The 15558-nt window shown below is 44.2% G+C and overlaps 1 protein-coding gene across 3 annotated transcripts in view; it reads left to right on the top strand.

The window, feature by feature from the left end:
* The first annotated feature begins 34 nt into the window (after positions 1-34).
* Positions 35-15558, top strand: part of TOGARAM1 (TOG array regulator of axonemal microtubules 1) — an 85934-nt gene continuing 70410 nt past the window's right edge. The window contains exons 1-2 of one of the 3 annotated variants that reach the window (XM_088455324.1): positions 35-165; positions 9907-11498. In XM_088455324.1, the coding sequence (XP_088311450.1) occupies positions 10296-11498 (1203 nt within the window). In that variant the 5' untranslated portion in view covers positions 35-165; positions 9907-10295. Of the gene's footprint in view, positions 206-7746; positions 8688-9906; positions 11499-15558 lie in introns of those variants that run through there. The other 2 variants (XM_088455321.1, XM_088455322.1) reach the window with 2 other exon arrangements.

Below are 15558 nucleotides of genomic sequence, written 5' to 3'. Positions count from 1 at the left end.
GTGTCGCTGTAGGGTGTGGGCGTGGTCAGGCCGGCGGCACAGGGAGTGAGGAGGCGACGGGAGACAACACACTGCAGCTCGGTGTCTCCATGGCCGGAGTGACGGCTGTATGATGACCTCCCGGAAACTGCCCTGTGCCTCCGTCTCCGCCTGAGGCTGCAGCAGGTCGTAATCACCATCACTGCACCATACTAGTGCTCTTCATGTTAGTGCCATTCGCTCATGTTAAATTGCTTCGTTTGTATGTAGTACAGTATGTTATAGTTGCATATGGTATGTTGTATTATTAGCATATGGTATATTTCATTTGCATATAGTATGTTGTCTTATAAGTTAGAATATGGTATGTTGTCTTATTGGTATATGGTGGGTTGTCTTATTGGTATATGGTAGGTTGTCTTATTGGTATATGGTATGTCTTAATAGCATATAGTAGGTTTAATTGCATTTAGTATATTGCTTTATTTATGTATAGTATATTGCTTACATTTTATGTAGTGCATTGTTGAAGTAACACTCGGTGATATGGAACTGGTTAGAACACTCAGTGGTATAAGAATATTTTCTGTCCCTTAATAGGGACAAATTCCTAGAAAGGCTCTTAGAAGTCAAGTAATTCTTATAACATTTTTACTGGAACAATTAGACGGATGTCTCTCAACCGATAAATGTAACCGGATTCCTTTAATAACCATTTAAATACGAAGATGTATCATATACTCCCAATGTGTAATCGATGAGACCCTGGGGGGATGTATTATAGCGGCACTTAACGTGCCGCTATAACGCTTCCTGCTTTGCCTCTTTACCGAGGCGAAGCAGGAAGCACTAACGATGAGATGTATTAACATCTCATTGGCTGGAGAGGGGAAGCATTAACTCCACCCTCCGGCGATCCCTGCCTGAGGACATAGCGCATCAGCCTAGTGCTGATGCGCTGTGTCTCAGTCCCGGCCGGCTCCACTGAGCATGTGTGGGATCTCGCTAATAGCGGGAGATCCCGCGTGCAGCCCTCGAGACTGTAGCCACCGCAGCAGGGATAGCGCTATCCTTGCTCTGGGGATAGGACAGCGCCAGGCTGTAGCGGTCGATAGCGACCGCTACAGCGGGCGGAACGGTCAGGCGATCTGACCGTTCATACATGCCCTAGGCTATCAGTGCTGCTATCTTGTGTGTGTGTGTCTCGCTGTTAACACTACTACTAGCAAAGGTCCTCCCAATTGGTGCAGCTGAACGAGTGTAAGCGCGATATAAGGGTTCATTACACACATATATAATGTATGTGTATGTATGGAATAGCCGGCACTCAGGGGAACAACTATGCACGTTTCACCAGGTGCCTTCCGTGACAGCAGCTGTAGCTAAAGAATACATACAAGATAGAATCAGTGACCGATGAAAGGAAAAAAAAGGGCTTAAGACGCAGCCACGTTCAGGTCACCGTTTCAGCGCTTTTATTGAGCACTTTCCTCAGGTTGTTCTTGTAACTATTTGGTTTTCAATCTGTAAAAGGTACATTAACAAAGCACATTGTATTTCTTACACTTAGTATAAATGCTTGTTTGATGATGCGTTTCACTGGAGAACATCACCATTTCCACCCTCCCTGGGGAAATCGCTGGATCAAGTTCCATTCAGTCTTCTTACCGGAAATGCAGACTTGTCATCATGGTTAGGACTGTAGATCCACCACCTACTCTATGCTGAAGAACATCATCCGCCTATACGTGTTGTGTATTCGTATTAATTTGAAGACTACATCGCCGTGTTCACAGCCTTAGATAAAGAAGCAGAAAAATACAGTTTATATCAACTTAACATAACTAATGGCTATTGTACATTTTCTGGCACTGTATAGACGAGGCAATTTCTGATTTTGAGAGTCTAAACAATGCTTAGGAAAAACGGATATCCAACGGCTAAGACACTTTAAGTGTCAGCATGCCATGTCCTCCTGCTATTTCCACAGTAAGTGTCAGCATGCCCTGTCCTCCTGCTATTTCCACAGTAAGTGTCAGCATGCCATGTCCACCTGCTATTTCCACAGTAAGTGTCAGCATGCCCTGTCCACCTGCTATTTCCACAGTAAGTGTCAGCATGCCATGTCCACCTGCTATTTCCACAGTAAGTGTCAGCATGCCATGTCCTCCTGCTATTTCCACAGTAAGTGTCAGCATGCCCTGTCCCCCTGCTATTTCCACAGTAAGTGTCAGCATGCCCTGTCCTCCTGCTATTTCCACAGTAAGTGTCGGCATGCCCTGTCCTCCTGCTATTTCCACAGTAAGTGTCGGCATGCCCTGTCCTCCTGCTATTTCCACAGTAAGTGTCGGCATGCCCTGTCCTCCTGCTATTTCCACAGTAAGTGTCGGCATGCCCTGTCCTCCTGCTATTTCCACAGTAAGTGTCGGCATGCCCTGTCCTCCTGCTATTTCCACAGTAAGTGTCGGCATGCCCTGTCCTCCTGCTATTTCCACAGTAAGTGTCGGCATGCCCTGTCCTCCTGCTATTTCCACAGTAAGTGTCGGCATGCCCTGTCCTCCTGCTATTTCCACAGTAAGTGTCGGCATGCCCTGTCCTCCTGCTATTTCCACAGTAAGTGTCGGCATGCCCTGTCCTCCTGCTATTTCCACAGTAAGTGTCGGCATGCCCTGTCCTCCTGCTATTTCCACAGTAAGTGTCGGCATGCCCTGTCCTCCTGCTATTTCCACAGTAAGTGTCGGCATGCCCTGTCCTCCTGCTATTTCCACAGTAAGTGTCGGCATGCCCTGTCCTCCTGCTATTTCCACAGTAAGTGTCGGCATGCCCTGTCCTCCTGCTATTTCCACAGTAAGTGTCGGCATGCCCTGTCCTCCTTCTATTTCCACAGTAAGTGTCGGCATGCCCTGTCCTCCTGCTATTTCCACAGTAAGTGTCGGCATGCCCTGTCCTCCTGCTATTTCCACAGTAAGTGTCGGCATGCCCTGTCCTCCTGCTATTTCCACAGTAAGTGTCGGCATGCCCTGTCCTCCTGCTATTTCCACAGTAAGTGTCGGCATGCCCTGTCCTCCTGCTATTTCCACAGTAAGTGTCGGCCTGCCCTGTCCCCCTGCTATTTCCACAGTCAGTGTCGGCATGCCCTGTCCCCCTGCTATTTCCACAGTCAGTGTCGGCATGCCCTGTCCCCCTGCTATTTCCACAGTCAGTGTCGGCATGCCCTGTTCTCCTGCTATTTCCACAGTCAGTGTCGGCATGCCCTGTCCTCCTGCTATTTCCACAGTAAGTGTCAGCATGCCCTGTCCTCCTGCTATTTCCACAGTAAGTGTCAGCATGCCCTGTCCACCTGCTATTTCCACAGTAAGTGTCAGCATGCCATGTCCACCTGCTATTTCCACAGTAAGTGTCAGCATGCCATGTCCACCTGCTATTTCCACAGTAAGTGTCAGCATGCCATGTCCTCCTGCTATTTCCACAGTAAGTGTCAGCATGCCCTGTCCTCCTGCTATTTCCACAGTAAGTGTCAGCATGCCCTGTCCTCCTGCTATTTCCACAGTAAGTGTCAGCATGCCATGTCCACCTGCTATTTCCACAGTAAGTGTCAGCATGCCATGTCCACCTGCTATTTCCACAGTAAGTGTCAGCATGCCATGTCCTCCTGCTATTTCCACAGTAAGTGTCAGCATGCCATGTCCTCCTGCTATTTCCACAGTAAGTGTCAGCATGCCATGTCCTCCTGCTATTTCCACAGTAAGTGTCAGCATGCCCTGTCCCCCTGCTATTTCCACAGTAAGTGTCAGCATGCCCTGTCCTCCTGCTATTTCCACAGTAAGTGTCAGCATGCCCTGTCCTCCTGCTATTTCCACAGTAAGTGTCAGCATGCCCTGTCCTCCTGCTATTTCCACAGTAAGTGTCAGCATGCCCTGTCCTCCTGCTATTTCCACAGTAAGTGTCAGCATGCCCTGTCCTCCTGCTATTTCCACAGTAAGTGTCAGCATGCCCTGTCCTCCTGCTATTTCCACAGTAAGTGTCAGCATGCCCTGTCCTCCTGCTATTTCCACAGTAAGTGTCAGCATGCCCTGTCCTCCTGCTATTTCCACAGTAAGTGTCAGCATGCCATGTCCTCCTGCTATTTCCACAGTAAGTGTCAGCATGCCATGTCCTCCTGCTATTTCCACAGTCAGTGTCAGCATGCCCTGTCCTCCTGCTAAACCCGCCGCAAAACCGATTTTAGAATAGAACAAGGCTGTCATTTAGAAACTGCTACAAAACTGCCACCAAACCCTTAGAACCCGCCGCTTACTACATTTTTGCCCTACATCTCCCAAAATGCATGGCACAAACCACTGACTAACAGGACAGGAGCTTTCTACTATGGCTGGAGAACCTTAAATTGTGGAACTAGAAGTCTCAGTCTTTCCTACCAGCTGTAGTCTGTCAGATCATGCTAATCTCTATATTTCTCTTTTTTTCAGTTGAAATAAAACACAAAAACAATATTTGCATTATGAATCAGACTGCTAAAAGCAGTATAATATTAGCCTTTATAGTAGTTCAATATTTTCTTCTTAGCCTTGCACCTAAAAGCAGAACTTATAAAATGCTAGCATAAAGCATATAAAACATCACACTGATAAATTAAACCTGTATTTTTTAATTCTATTTTTTGTGTCCATTCTTACCAGTAACAAAAACTGATTCCAGCACCAGTCATTTAGGGCTCTATTTACTACAATCCGCATATTGAATGCGGATTGTAGTGTGATATTACCGAGTGAATTCGCATTGCGAATTCAGGCAATATCACAGGGATTTACTATAAATCCCTTGCAGGGACAGAGCTTGCGATAAAGCTCTGTCCCTGCGGATCCCATCCGCACTCTAGTCGCGGTATTTTCAGAAAAAAATACCGCGACTAAGAGACCGCGCATTCGCCGAACCACCGTCGCTGCTGCCCCCCCACCGACGCTAAGCCCCGCCCCCCGCGACCCCCCCCCCCCCCTTTCATTACACTTACCTGCATTCTCCTGGCCTCCGGTGATCTTCTCCGGGCTTCCCGATCAGGTGATCTCCCATACTGCACTGGGGCCCGATCACCTGATGACCGGGCAGCAGTGCACTGTGGGAGACCAGCTGACCGGAGAGGAGCCATCTCCGGAGGCCCGATCACCGGTCCCTGGATTCAGGTAAGTAAAAAAAAAAGAAAATGTTTCATTTTTTTTTTCTTTTTTTTACAGTAATCAGCTTGCGGTCTGCTTAGACCACATAGCTGATTACTGGTACCGGCTCCCACCTCTGCTCTCCCCGTTAGAGCAGAGTGGGAGCCCGGTAACCGGGGGAGACCCTGGATAACGCCACCTCCAGGTGGCGTTATTATCACAGGGCTTCCCCCGGTATTTTTTTACAATTTATTTTTAGTAACTCTGGTCGGATAACATTTCCCATTACAATTATGGGAAATGCGATCTGCTTTACTAAAAATAAGTTATACTAGGGGTTGGAGTAGAATTTTACTAATTCTACTCCAATTGCCCTGTAATAACTACAAGTGAAACTAAAATAATGTGAAAAGGGTGTGAAAACACCCTTTTTCACTTTATTTTAGTAAAAATAATGTTAATAAATAGAGCCCTTAGTGATAAATATAGGGAGAAATCTGTGTGCCATACTGAGATCTTTGGCATAAAGCTGCCGATCCATGGACAGGCCCTATATGGGACTAGGGTGGAGATTTATCAAAGCTTGGAGAGAGATAAAGTACCAACCAATCTTCTCCTAACTTTTCACTTTACAGGCTGTTTGAAAAAGGATAGGAGCTGATTGGTTTGTACTTTATCTCTCTTTTCCAGACTTAGTACATAGACCCCTTTATCATTAAATATTTGCTGCTTATTCCCCGAAAAAGATACCCGCAAATATTTAGTAACACTGAATGTATTATGGAGAGATGGCAGCAGATATTTCCAATATGTGCTGCGGTCCTTCCATTTCGGCCAGAAGCCGCAACCTCCATAAGTTTCTATGGGGAATGCGATGCTGTCAGATTTACCGCGTTCCCCACAGCTTATACCGTCTGATGATGGCGTAAGCCGCTGTAGCTTATGGGCTACATATCGTAAACCAAGCTGGGAGATAGTTAATAGGAGCTCACACCGTCAATGGGCGAAATGCGTTTGTGGTCTGTAGACCATGCAGGTGCAGGTTTCCAGCACATCGCTAGGGCGAGCTCCCTTCGGAGCTCCTGTCCCTGCATGTGGTTTTTTACATACATCCTAGCGTTATGATCACATCCTGCAAATTATACCGTGCCCAGATCGCATTGCAAATGCGGTTATTAATAACTGGGCCCCTAAACTTTATCTCTCTATCAAAACTTTGACAAATCCCCCCCTTAGGGAAACAAACTTTTATTTTTATTTTTTTTAAACTGAAGCAGCGCAGTTTATTATAAGTTTTAAGGATGCGCAGTTATGGAAAGCAGTAATAAAATAGCAGATATAACAACATTATACACTATACTTATCTTTGTCTTTACTATTTCTTATTTGACAATATTTAGATTAAACTGCCCATTTATTTTTGGGTTACAAATATAAAGCATTTGTCATTTCCTAAGTAAAAATTAAGAAGTTTCTGTAGAAACTTAAAAGACCCTGTATAATATAAATATGTGCAACCTTGTTCAGGAGACTCTCATTTGTCACAACTTCACAGCAGAAGAAAGGGCAAGAGGGGAATCTGTATAATACCGACATCGGCAGCCCGACGGATCGAAATCCCGACTGCAGCAGGTAAGTACCCTAACCCTCCCTTAGTGGTGCCTAACCTACCCCCCTAGTGCCTAACCATAACCTACCCCAGTTAGTGCCTAAACCTAACCCCTGCACCCTACACCAAACCCTCCTGAGGGGGGGGTCTAACCTTAGCCCCCTCTTCCCTACCCTAACCCTCCCGGGAGGTTGCCTTACCCTAAGTCCCCCTGGGGGTCCTTAAACCTAGAAGTCGCTTAAGCTACCTTTCTAGGGTAGTCCCTAGATTTCTCATCACTCTGGAAATTGGGGACCCTCTGGTCCTTGCTGCATAGGACCCGGGAACACCGTAGGATGGGTTAATTTTTTTGTCTTTTACGACTGTCACAGACTCCTCTGGTCGCCTTCAGGACGGGCTTTGGCCAGTTAGCTCCATTTGACTATCTGCGGTGCGGGCCTTCCTGTGCTGTCTGCGGTGAGGACTCATTCCACTAGATCGATGTGTAATTCTTGGGCAGCACGCCAGGGTGCCTCTGCTGAGCAACTTGATAGGGCGCCCGCCGTTATCCTCCGCCCATACTTTCCTAAGATTCTATTCATTTGACACCTTTGCTGCCGTGGATTTGGGCCAAAGGGTTGTCCGTGAAGCTCTGGTGAATCCCCTCCATTATGGGGATAGCTTTGGGATGTCCCAAGGTAATGCCTGTCCCCCCCCTATGGCATGAAGCAGAAAAGGAGATGCCTGGTTAAATCCTTTTCTTCAGAATCCATAGGCAACACAGGGCGTCCACCCTGACGCACCGGCCTTGTGGGGTTTTCACTCTGCTTCTAGTCCTCCTTTTGGTGTTTCTGGGTGACCTCTATGTATTGTATGTCAGTCTTCCTTCTCCTCTTCTTGCTCCTGTATACACCAAAAGGCCATCCTGAAGACAATTAAAACAAAGGGCTTGGGCTTGCTAACTAAACTGATCTGGCTGGGAGTGGGGTATAGGGGGGAATGAGCTGGGGCTGCTGGGAGAAAGTTTAAGTAGTTGGTGCCCGGACTCCTCCTGCTCCAGTCTATACCCAAGGTAATGCCTGTGTCCCCTATGAATTCCATCGAATAAGATTTAACCAGGTAATATCATATTTCAGTCAATCCCTCAAAATCAATGGCCACTCTTAATTGAAGGTGCTGACCTATAAAGTGATAGTTGCTGGGCCAGCAGGTCTCTTCACACAAGTTGTCTTTCGTTTCAACAGGATGCCAGTTATCAGTCCTTCCCAGGGTCGTTATATTGAACTGCCCGCTCCATAGCAAAATTTTGGGGTTTGCAATGAACTCTGAAGGCTCCCGCTCTGTTCCACTCAAGTGCTCCAATAGATTAGAGATGTCGCTATTTTAAAGTGCATAATGATTTTGCTGATGGTTACTCTGTCATTTCTTATGGGAAGTTTAAATAGGAAAGGCATAAGCAATGGTACTGCCTGTACCAATCGGACAACCATTAGTGGGAGAGCGGTGTCCATGGTTGGACCGTTGGAGCCTCCTGGTGCGCCTGCCGGATTGTTGTAACACCTACACCTAGGGAAAGCAGAACTTTGTAGTCATTGAGCGACTACTATTTAAAGCTGTGGGGTTTTTTTGTTTTGTGTTTATTATGCAAATCTACCTGGTTTGTGTATTAAAAAATGTAATCTTTACACTATCCTGACAATATACCAATGGGATTCACCAAAAAGACTGCACTTTTGTAAACTTTGATCCTATTCCATTTCTCCCATGATGTACAGCTAGTTCTCCTCACTGTTGTCCTCTGTCTCCTGGAATCCCATAATACCAGTGCATGTTAAACAAGCTTATTGTAGCTTCTGTCTCTATAATCCCCGTTACCTTAATGCTAGCAATCATGTTGGACAACGAACCAGCCAGAATAGGCATCTCCGCATGTGAAGGAAAGAATATATTTCTATTTACAGTCCGAGGTAATTTGTTTTATTGTATATGTTATTCAGCATAAGACTCCGAGTAATAGAGCTGTGAGCACTGTGGGTTTAAGGTACCCATACATCTATTGCCCCATTCCCCTGATCCAATTCCACATTTTTTAATTTTATTTTTTTCAGACAACCTGCAAAATCCAACATGTTAGAAGTCGCAGACTCGTCAAATCCGATAATTTTTGGGTCGTAATTGGTTGAATCAAGGATTTCTAACATGTTGCATTTTTGACGACTTTTCTTTTGCATAATCTGTCGGCCAAACGCAGCATTGTGCAGATAGATTATTGATGTATGTGACCCATTACATATCTAAACCTGATATATTACTTCTATAAACAGTTTATATTTGTTACATGCACATGTATGTTGTTGGAATTTGGGCCATATCCAATTAGTAGCGGTAAATTACTGCGGCTAATTAGCTCGCCTGGGGCTATCCAATTATCCCCGAAGTCGGCCTGACAATGGCACTTATCAGGGTTTTTTTTCAGGATCTGATGTGCCCTGAAAAATAATCCACGATAAGTGCCTTTTTTTCGCCCAAAAAAGGGTGAGAACACAAAGGTCCGCGAGCTTATCGCGGCTCCTATGTGTTAACGGGCGAACTATCCTATTATTTCGCCCGAATTAATATAATAGGGAGATAAAAAATATCTGGGATAATCTGCGAAAGATCCACGTTTTTCGCCGATCGTGGGGCTAATTGGATATTGCCCTTGTGTTATAGGTAGCAGTTTGCTGCATACACAAGTTGTATAAGATATACATATAGTAGTGGAACACAATTACTGTTCAGTGGAATCGGCAAGTTGCCACAGACACTGCCAGTAAATGAGCCGGTAGGAAAAAGCAGAGCGAGGAAGTGTACGTCCCTAGGTGTTCTGTGGCATTACGGGATCAGCTAATAGGGCAGTCGGCAATGCTGGTATAATCAATATTCAGGGTGTCACCAGCCATATTTGTTCCTATGCAGGTTCAATCAATATAGCAACTACTTTTAAGGTATATTTTGAATGATCGCCTTTTAATATGGCACAGTACTCATGTATTCAAATTTTCTTATGCAGTAACTGTTATTGCCATCTCATTGCAGCTCTGGAATTTCGTTTTGCCTTCTGCGAATAGTTTATCTGTGTTTAATCTGCTGATTATTTTACAATATTGTAATCTAATTAGTGTATTGTCCATTTTATTCACGCAGGAATGTCGTCTGCCGGGGATGTGTGATGAAAAGCAGAACTTGTTAACAGCGAAGTAACCGATTTTTAGATTTGCATCCTGCTATTGCGTTTTGAGCTATGAGAACCCAGTCCATTGGCATCTGATTCATCTATTTTGATAATCCAGTGATGGTGAATGATAATCAGACTTGCGGTGATTATTTATTTATTTATTTTGCAAAATACCGCTGTCCTTTAATCGTTTTAGCGCAGGATGACTTTTATAGCCCGGTTCCTAATCGAAATTCATATTGACAGCGGGATAAAATTACGAGGTAGCCCTGAAGGCCACCTATCTCTCCAGGGTTGTCATTATGTAGACAATGAAGTTTTCTAACCTAAAAAACGATTTCCCACGTTGAGAATAAATATGCTGTTTAATGGGGATACTAAACAGTCTAAAACTGCGTCTGCAAGGAGGAGGTCACATACGCAAGACACCTCTTATTATGATGCACCAAGCGAACCAGTTACGCGGCGGAGTGGTTCTCAAGTTAGACCACATTCTCATAGCCACAAAGCCTCACCGGTAGTAACAGAAGACAATCGGGTCCATCCATACGTATCGGGAAGTGAAGGCAATCTCCACTGCGGCGTCATCCCACAGGAGCTGCAAACAAGGCTTCTCGATCTGAAGGACTATAAATCTAGAAAGTTCGCCATCGAGGAGCTTAAATATCTAATCCAGGATTGGGACTTTAGTACAGTATCGCATTCACATATGGTTGGGTTCATCAGCTTTTTATGTACGCTACTAGATGACAGTAACTTCACCGTCGTTCTCGTCACATTGGATGTTCTTAATTGCTTTGTAATAAATCTTGGTGAAAGTGTAAAGGAGTTCCTCAAACCTATCATCGCTGCGACCGTGAAACTGCTCGGGGATGGTAAGATAACCGTGAAGCAGGAGTACATGAAAATATACATGAGACTCATGAAAGTGGCTGGTCCTGGCAAAGTGTTAACTGTGCTGCTCGAAAACCTAAGACACAAGAACTCCAGAGTGAGGGAGGAAGTTGTAAATATTTGCATTGTGTCCATGTTGACCTACCCGAGTGAAGACTTTAATTTACCCTATTTAGCCTGTGAAATCGCACCTTGTTTAATTGACAGTAAGTGGAGAGTCCGTCATGCAGCGTTGGAGGCCTTCGCTGTCCTGGCTGTCTCCATGGGCCCAGGGAGGAGCAGTCTGCTGAAGGCAGTTGATGAAGTTGAGCTACAAGAAGATGGCGATGGATTAATGATTGCTGTCCAGGCCAGGTTGGCACGTAAGACTTTACCCAGGATTTCCCCCCAAGGTTTGGTAGAGTATGCTCTTCCGTTCCCGTCATCCGCTCAGTTGAGAGGGACTTATCATTTGCCCGGCGCTGACACAGACTGGCTATTGACAGGGAATGGAGCTCTCAGTAGACAGTCTAAAGCCACCGATCATAGCGGCAGAGGGATGGTCCCTCACATCGATCCTGTTGCTCGCAGAATGTTGAGCGCTGGGAAAGGAAAAAATAAGTTCCCTTGGGAAAGTCAAGACCCAGGTGTTGTGGATGTGTTTCCAGGAACTCAGGCCTCTGATCAGGTATGTGCTATGTGTTGATTTCATGTTTTCTCCCTGTTGGTTTTATTCATTCATCACGCAACTTCTCTGCATCTGTGGCCTTTGCTGGATCTCACTCTGTAGATTTGTTAAGTTTTGACTGAAGAATGTGTAGCATGGACTGATCACACTACAATTAGATAGCATTAGAACATTATAACAACCTAAAGTACAAACGGTTTGATTCTGAGTTGGGAGCAAAGCATAAAAAGAGCAACAACTTTGTGCCTGGGTAAAACCATGCTGCACTGCACGTGGGGCTTATGTAAAAATAAATCTGTGGGCTACATGCAAAAAGCAGCCAGTAGTTACCCTGCTTGCAAAAACAATGGGGGCGATTCAATTGTGTGCCCAATAGAGCATTTCACTTGTTTTGGGCGCCCATTAATTATTGCACTTGTCGCGACCAATACTATCGGGGTTTAGCCGTGCACGTGGGCTAAACTTGTCTAGACTGATGGGCCAGATGGGGAAAATACCATTTGGGTGCCCGAACGGTTGACTTTTCACCCATTTCTGCTCGCCACCTCAGGTGGTAATCATACCCGTCGGAGCAACAAATAAATTGCTCCGTCAGGCCCCCATTAAGAACGATCGTGCAGAAAACAATTGAATTCCCCCTAAATAATTGTATTTGCACACATTGCAGCGCGACATGGTTTGTACCAGATACAAAGGTACTTACTTTTTTGATTTGCTCCCAATTCTGAATCTGGAATTCATAGATCTGCAAATGTTTACATACCATGTGTAACGCTGCATACACACGGTGAGATCTGAACAATAACTATTGTAAAAATCATTAGTATCTGTGACATGTGGGGCATGCATCGATGAACGCTGCGCGGTCCCGCATGTCAGATAATGATCTCTGAAATCTCTAGTGTTTGCAGTCAGATTTCAACGATTTCATTCATTTTAATACTGTCAGATATCGTTCATGAAATCGTTGTAAAAATCGTTCATCGTTCAATCGTTCATCAAATCTGACCGTGTGTATGCACCATAAGGTTGATGCTTGGTGTTTTATTTATTTAATACAATATGCAAGATTTAAGTGCACATACACAAAGGTGCTGGTTCTCCATCCGTGGTCCATTGTTCTAAGCTTCATTCCATTAGTGTCAGGGTTGTACTGCAAACTCTCACATTTTCTAAACTCTCACCCTATTACATTTACTATCTAGACACTGTCAACCTTTTTACTATCTGTTAATCCACACCCGCAACGCACATAGGACTACTAGCCCATTCATACACTTTATTTCCGTTTCAAATTATCTCTTGTTTTCAAGAGACTCTCTGCATCTAATACTGGGTACACATGTGAATGATGTATTGTTCTATCATCGGCGGGTGTGTACACCCTATATATCTGTGAAAGGCATCATTCAGACGTATCTGATCAGCCCTGCAGCACAGCCGATGACGATATACTGTATCTAGCAGATCTATAGTTTAATCTTGCCGTCTATATGCATTAGCGCAGGAAAGGGGGGTTTGAGTACCCAGAACCCCTCCTCCTCCCTGACAGACTGGAGAGCAGGCACTAGCTTCTTAAGTCCCGACCCCTCGCTACAAAATGCAGCAATTCGCGAGTCAATCGGGAGGAGGCGGAGCCAATATGACATGATTCGATTAGAATCGCATCATTTGGCTCCTACCCCTCCCGACTGACCGACGAATTGCGGCATTTTGTCGCTAAGGGCAGGGGCCTAATGACATGGTGTCAGCCTGCAAGGTCCCATCCTTATCAGGTCTAGAACCCTCAGCTGCTGCAAGGTAAGTATGTGTGCGTGTAATGTACGTGTGACATACAGTAGGTGTATGTGTGTGACATATGTACAGTGTGTATGTGTGTATATATATATATATGTGTGTGTGTGTGTGTGTGTGTGTGTGTGTACACACACACACACGTACGTGTGTGGAAACCCCCCCTGTAAAAATCCCATGTTTTCCCCTGGTATGGCCCACCACCCGATATGTCGCCCACAGAAGTAATTGAATATGATATCACAAGTCGGCGGGCATAGCCAAATGACTGTGCTGGCCTCGCACATAGGCCGAACGTTGGCATCTGTGTATGCACTTGCCAATCTTTAGACCTGTCGGCCAGGTGTGTACCCAGCCTAAGGCTATATATCATGGTTCAGCAGGCCTGTTCAGTGTTGTTCCTGTGATTTGACTTTTGTAATATTTTAGGAACTATATAAACTGCATCTGCTGCCTGACTTTTTTTTTTTTTTTTCTTACATGGTTATTTATAAGCTTTAGGACTCTGTTGTACCTTTGAACGTTACACTTGCGTTTCAACTGCTTTTGATGCTTAAAAGGTACATGCAACATAGAAGACTGATTACAGCATTCATGTATTCTCATTGATGCTGTATGCTTCTTCTGAGCTCAGCGTGCATATCAAAGACAACACATGGAAAATGCATCTAATATACTTGTTGATTTGCTTTTGGCGTGTAGAGATTTATTACCTCTTTTACTGTACAGTGTTTATATCATATTTAGTGTAATATAGATCCTAGCATTCATTATCCTATAGATCATGGAAAAGGATGGTTAATCAAAAGTAACCATTGTGTGACAAATTTTAGGTTATTTGACATTGAACACTAAACAATTTATCTAGCGGAGTGCAAGCTGCTAGTCTCTGCCAATGTCCGATTTCATGCTCCTTGGGGTTTTTTCCTTTTTGTCTGTATTCTTACAGACAGAAAGTTTATTGTGCATAGGAAAACGGCTTTCCTCCGTGACCATAGCTTATATCAAATATATTTGGATCTATTAAGTTCTTTAATAAAACTCCACATGTTGGACCTCTTCTAGGTCTCATAGCAATGGGAAAAAAAAAAAAGGCGAAAAAGCTTATATATTTCTTGAATGCAGGGAAAATACCGGTTTTATTTGCATGTAGCACAAAATACTGAATAGCTTTATTTATGCAAGTTGAGTCTCCCATATCAAGATTTTTGGATATTGGATTTTTCCGTATTTTTGAATATTTGCATATCCTAATGAAATATCTTCGTAATGTGACCCAAATCTAAACATGGAATGCATTCATGTTTCATATACACCTTATACACACACAGCCTGAAGATAATTGTATACAATATTTTTTTAATAAGTTTGTGCACATACTGTACATGAAATTCATTTCTATTTCATATACACCTTACACACAGAGCCTGAAGATAATTTTCTATAATATTTTTAATAATTTTATGCATTAAACAAAGTTTGTGTACATTGAACCATTAGAAAGCAAAGGTGTCACTATTTCAGTCACGCTCAAAAAATTCCAGATTTCAGAATATTTGGATTTGGGAGACTCTACCTGTATTGCAAAGAGCTTTATTTTTTTTATTTATACTTTATTAGAGTTGAGGTAAAACATGCCCCTCCCATATCTAAGGGAGACTCAAATCTAAGGGAGACTCAAATCTAAGGGAGACTTGATTGTTTTTACCGCGGCTATATATGGAGCAATATCAGTCGCTGCTTTGTTCGGGCACGAGTTGCTGCGGCTGCACACATGTCTGCTTGCACCCTCCGGAGGTGATGATCAGAAATGTTCGATAAGTCGCAAAGCAGTACTTTAGACGGGATTAGCCGCTTTGCACATTTTAAATCCTCTGCACACCCAATCCCAAGTGGGACATTGTTTTGCCAAGGGATAGATTTTTTTTTTTTATGCCTGCTTTTTCCATATTTCTCCCTGTTGTGTACCATGTGGGAAGCTCCCATGGTCATGTGATGGCATAGGGGGGAGTACAAGAGGGAGCATTGTTTAGTTTACAGACAGACTAAGCTCTGATGCGTGTCCAAAAGCCTTTCTACACTACATCATGCCATATGACTGTGGTTACCATTGTAGTAACGGTTATGCACGGGTTGCAACGTCATTTAAGTCCTCAATGGCAGTCTGAAGAAACAAACCAAGCAAAATATTTTTTTGCTGAGACTCATTTTTGGAGCTTGCCACAGTGGTGATGGTTTTTTCTTTCTAACACTTTCTCCTCCCTTT

This window comes from Taudactylus pleione, unplaced genomic scaffold (assembly GCF_031769625.1).
Source record: "Taudactylus pleione unplaced genomic scaffold, aTauple2 ptg000652l, whole genome shotgun sequence".
NCBI classification, from domain to species: domain Eukaryota; kingdom Metazoa; phylum Chordata; class Amphibia; order Anura; family Myobatrachidae; genus Taudactylus; species Taudactylus pleione.
Note: the sequence above shows the minus strand (reverse complement) of the source record. Positions and strands in the feature narration are given on the sequence as shown.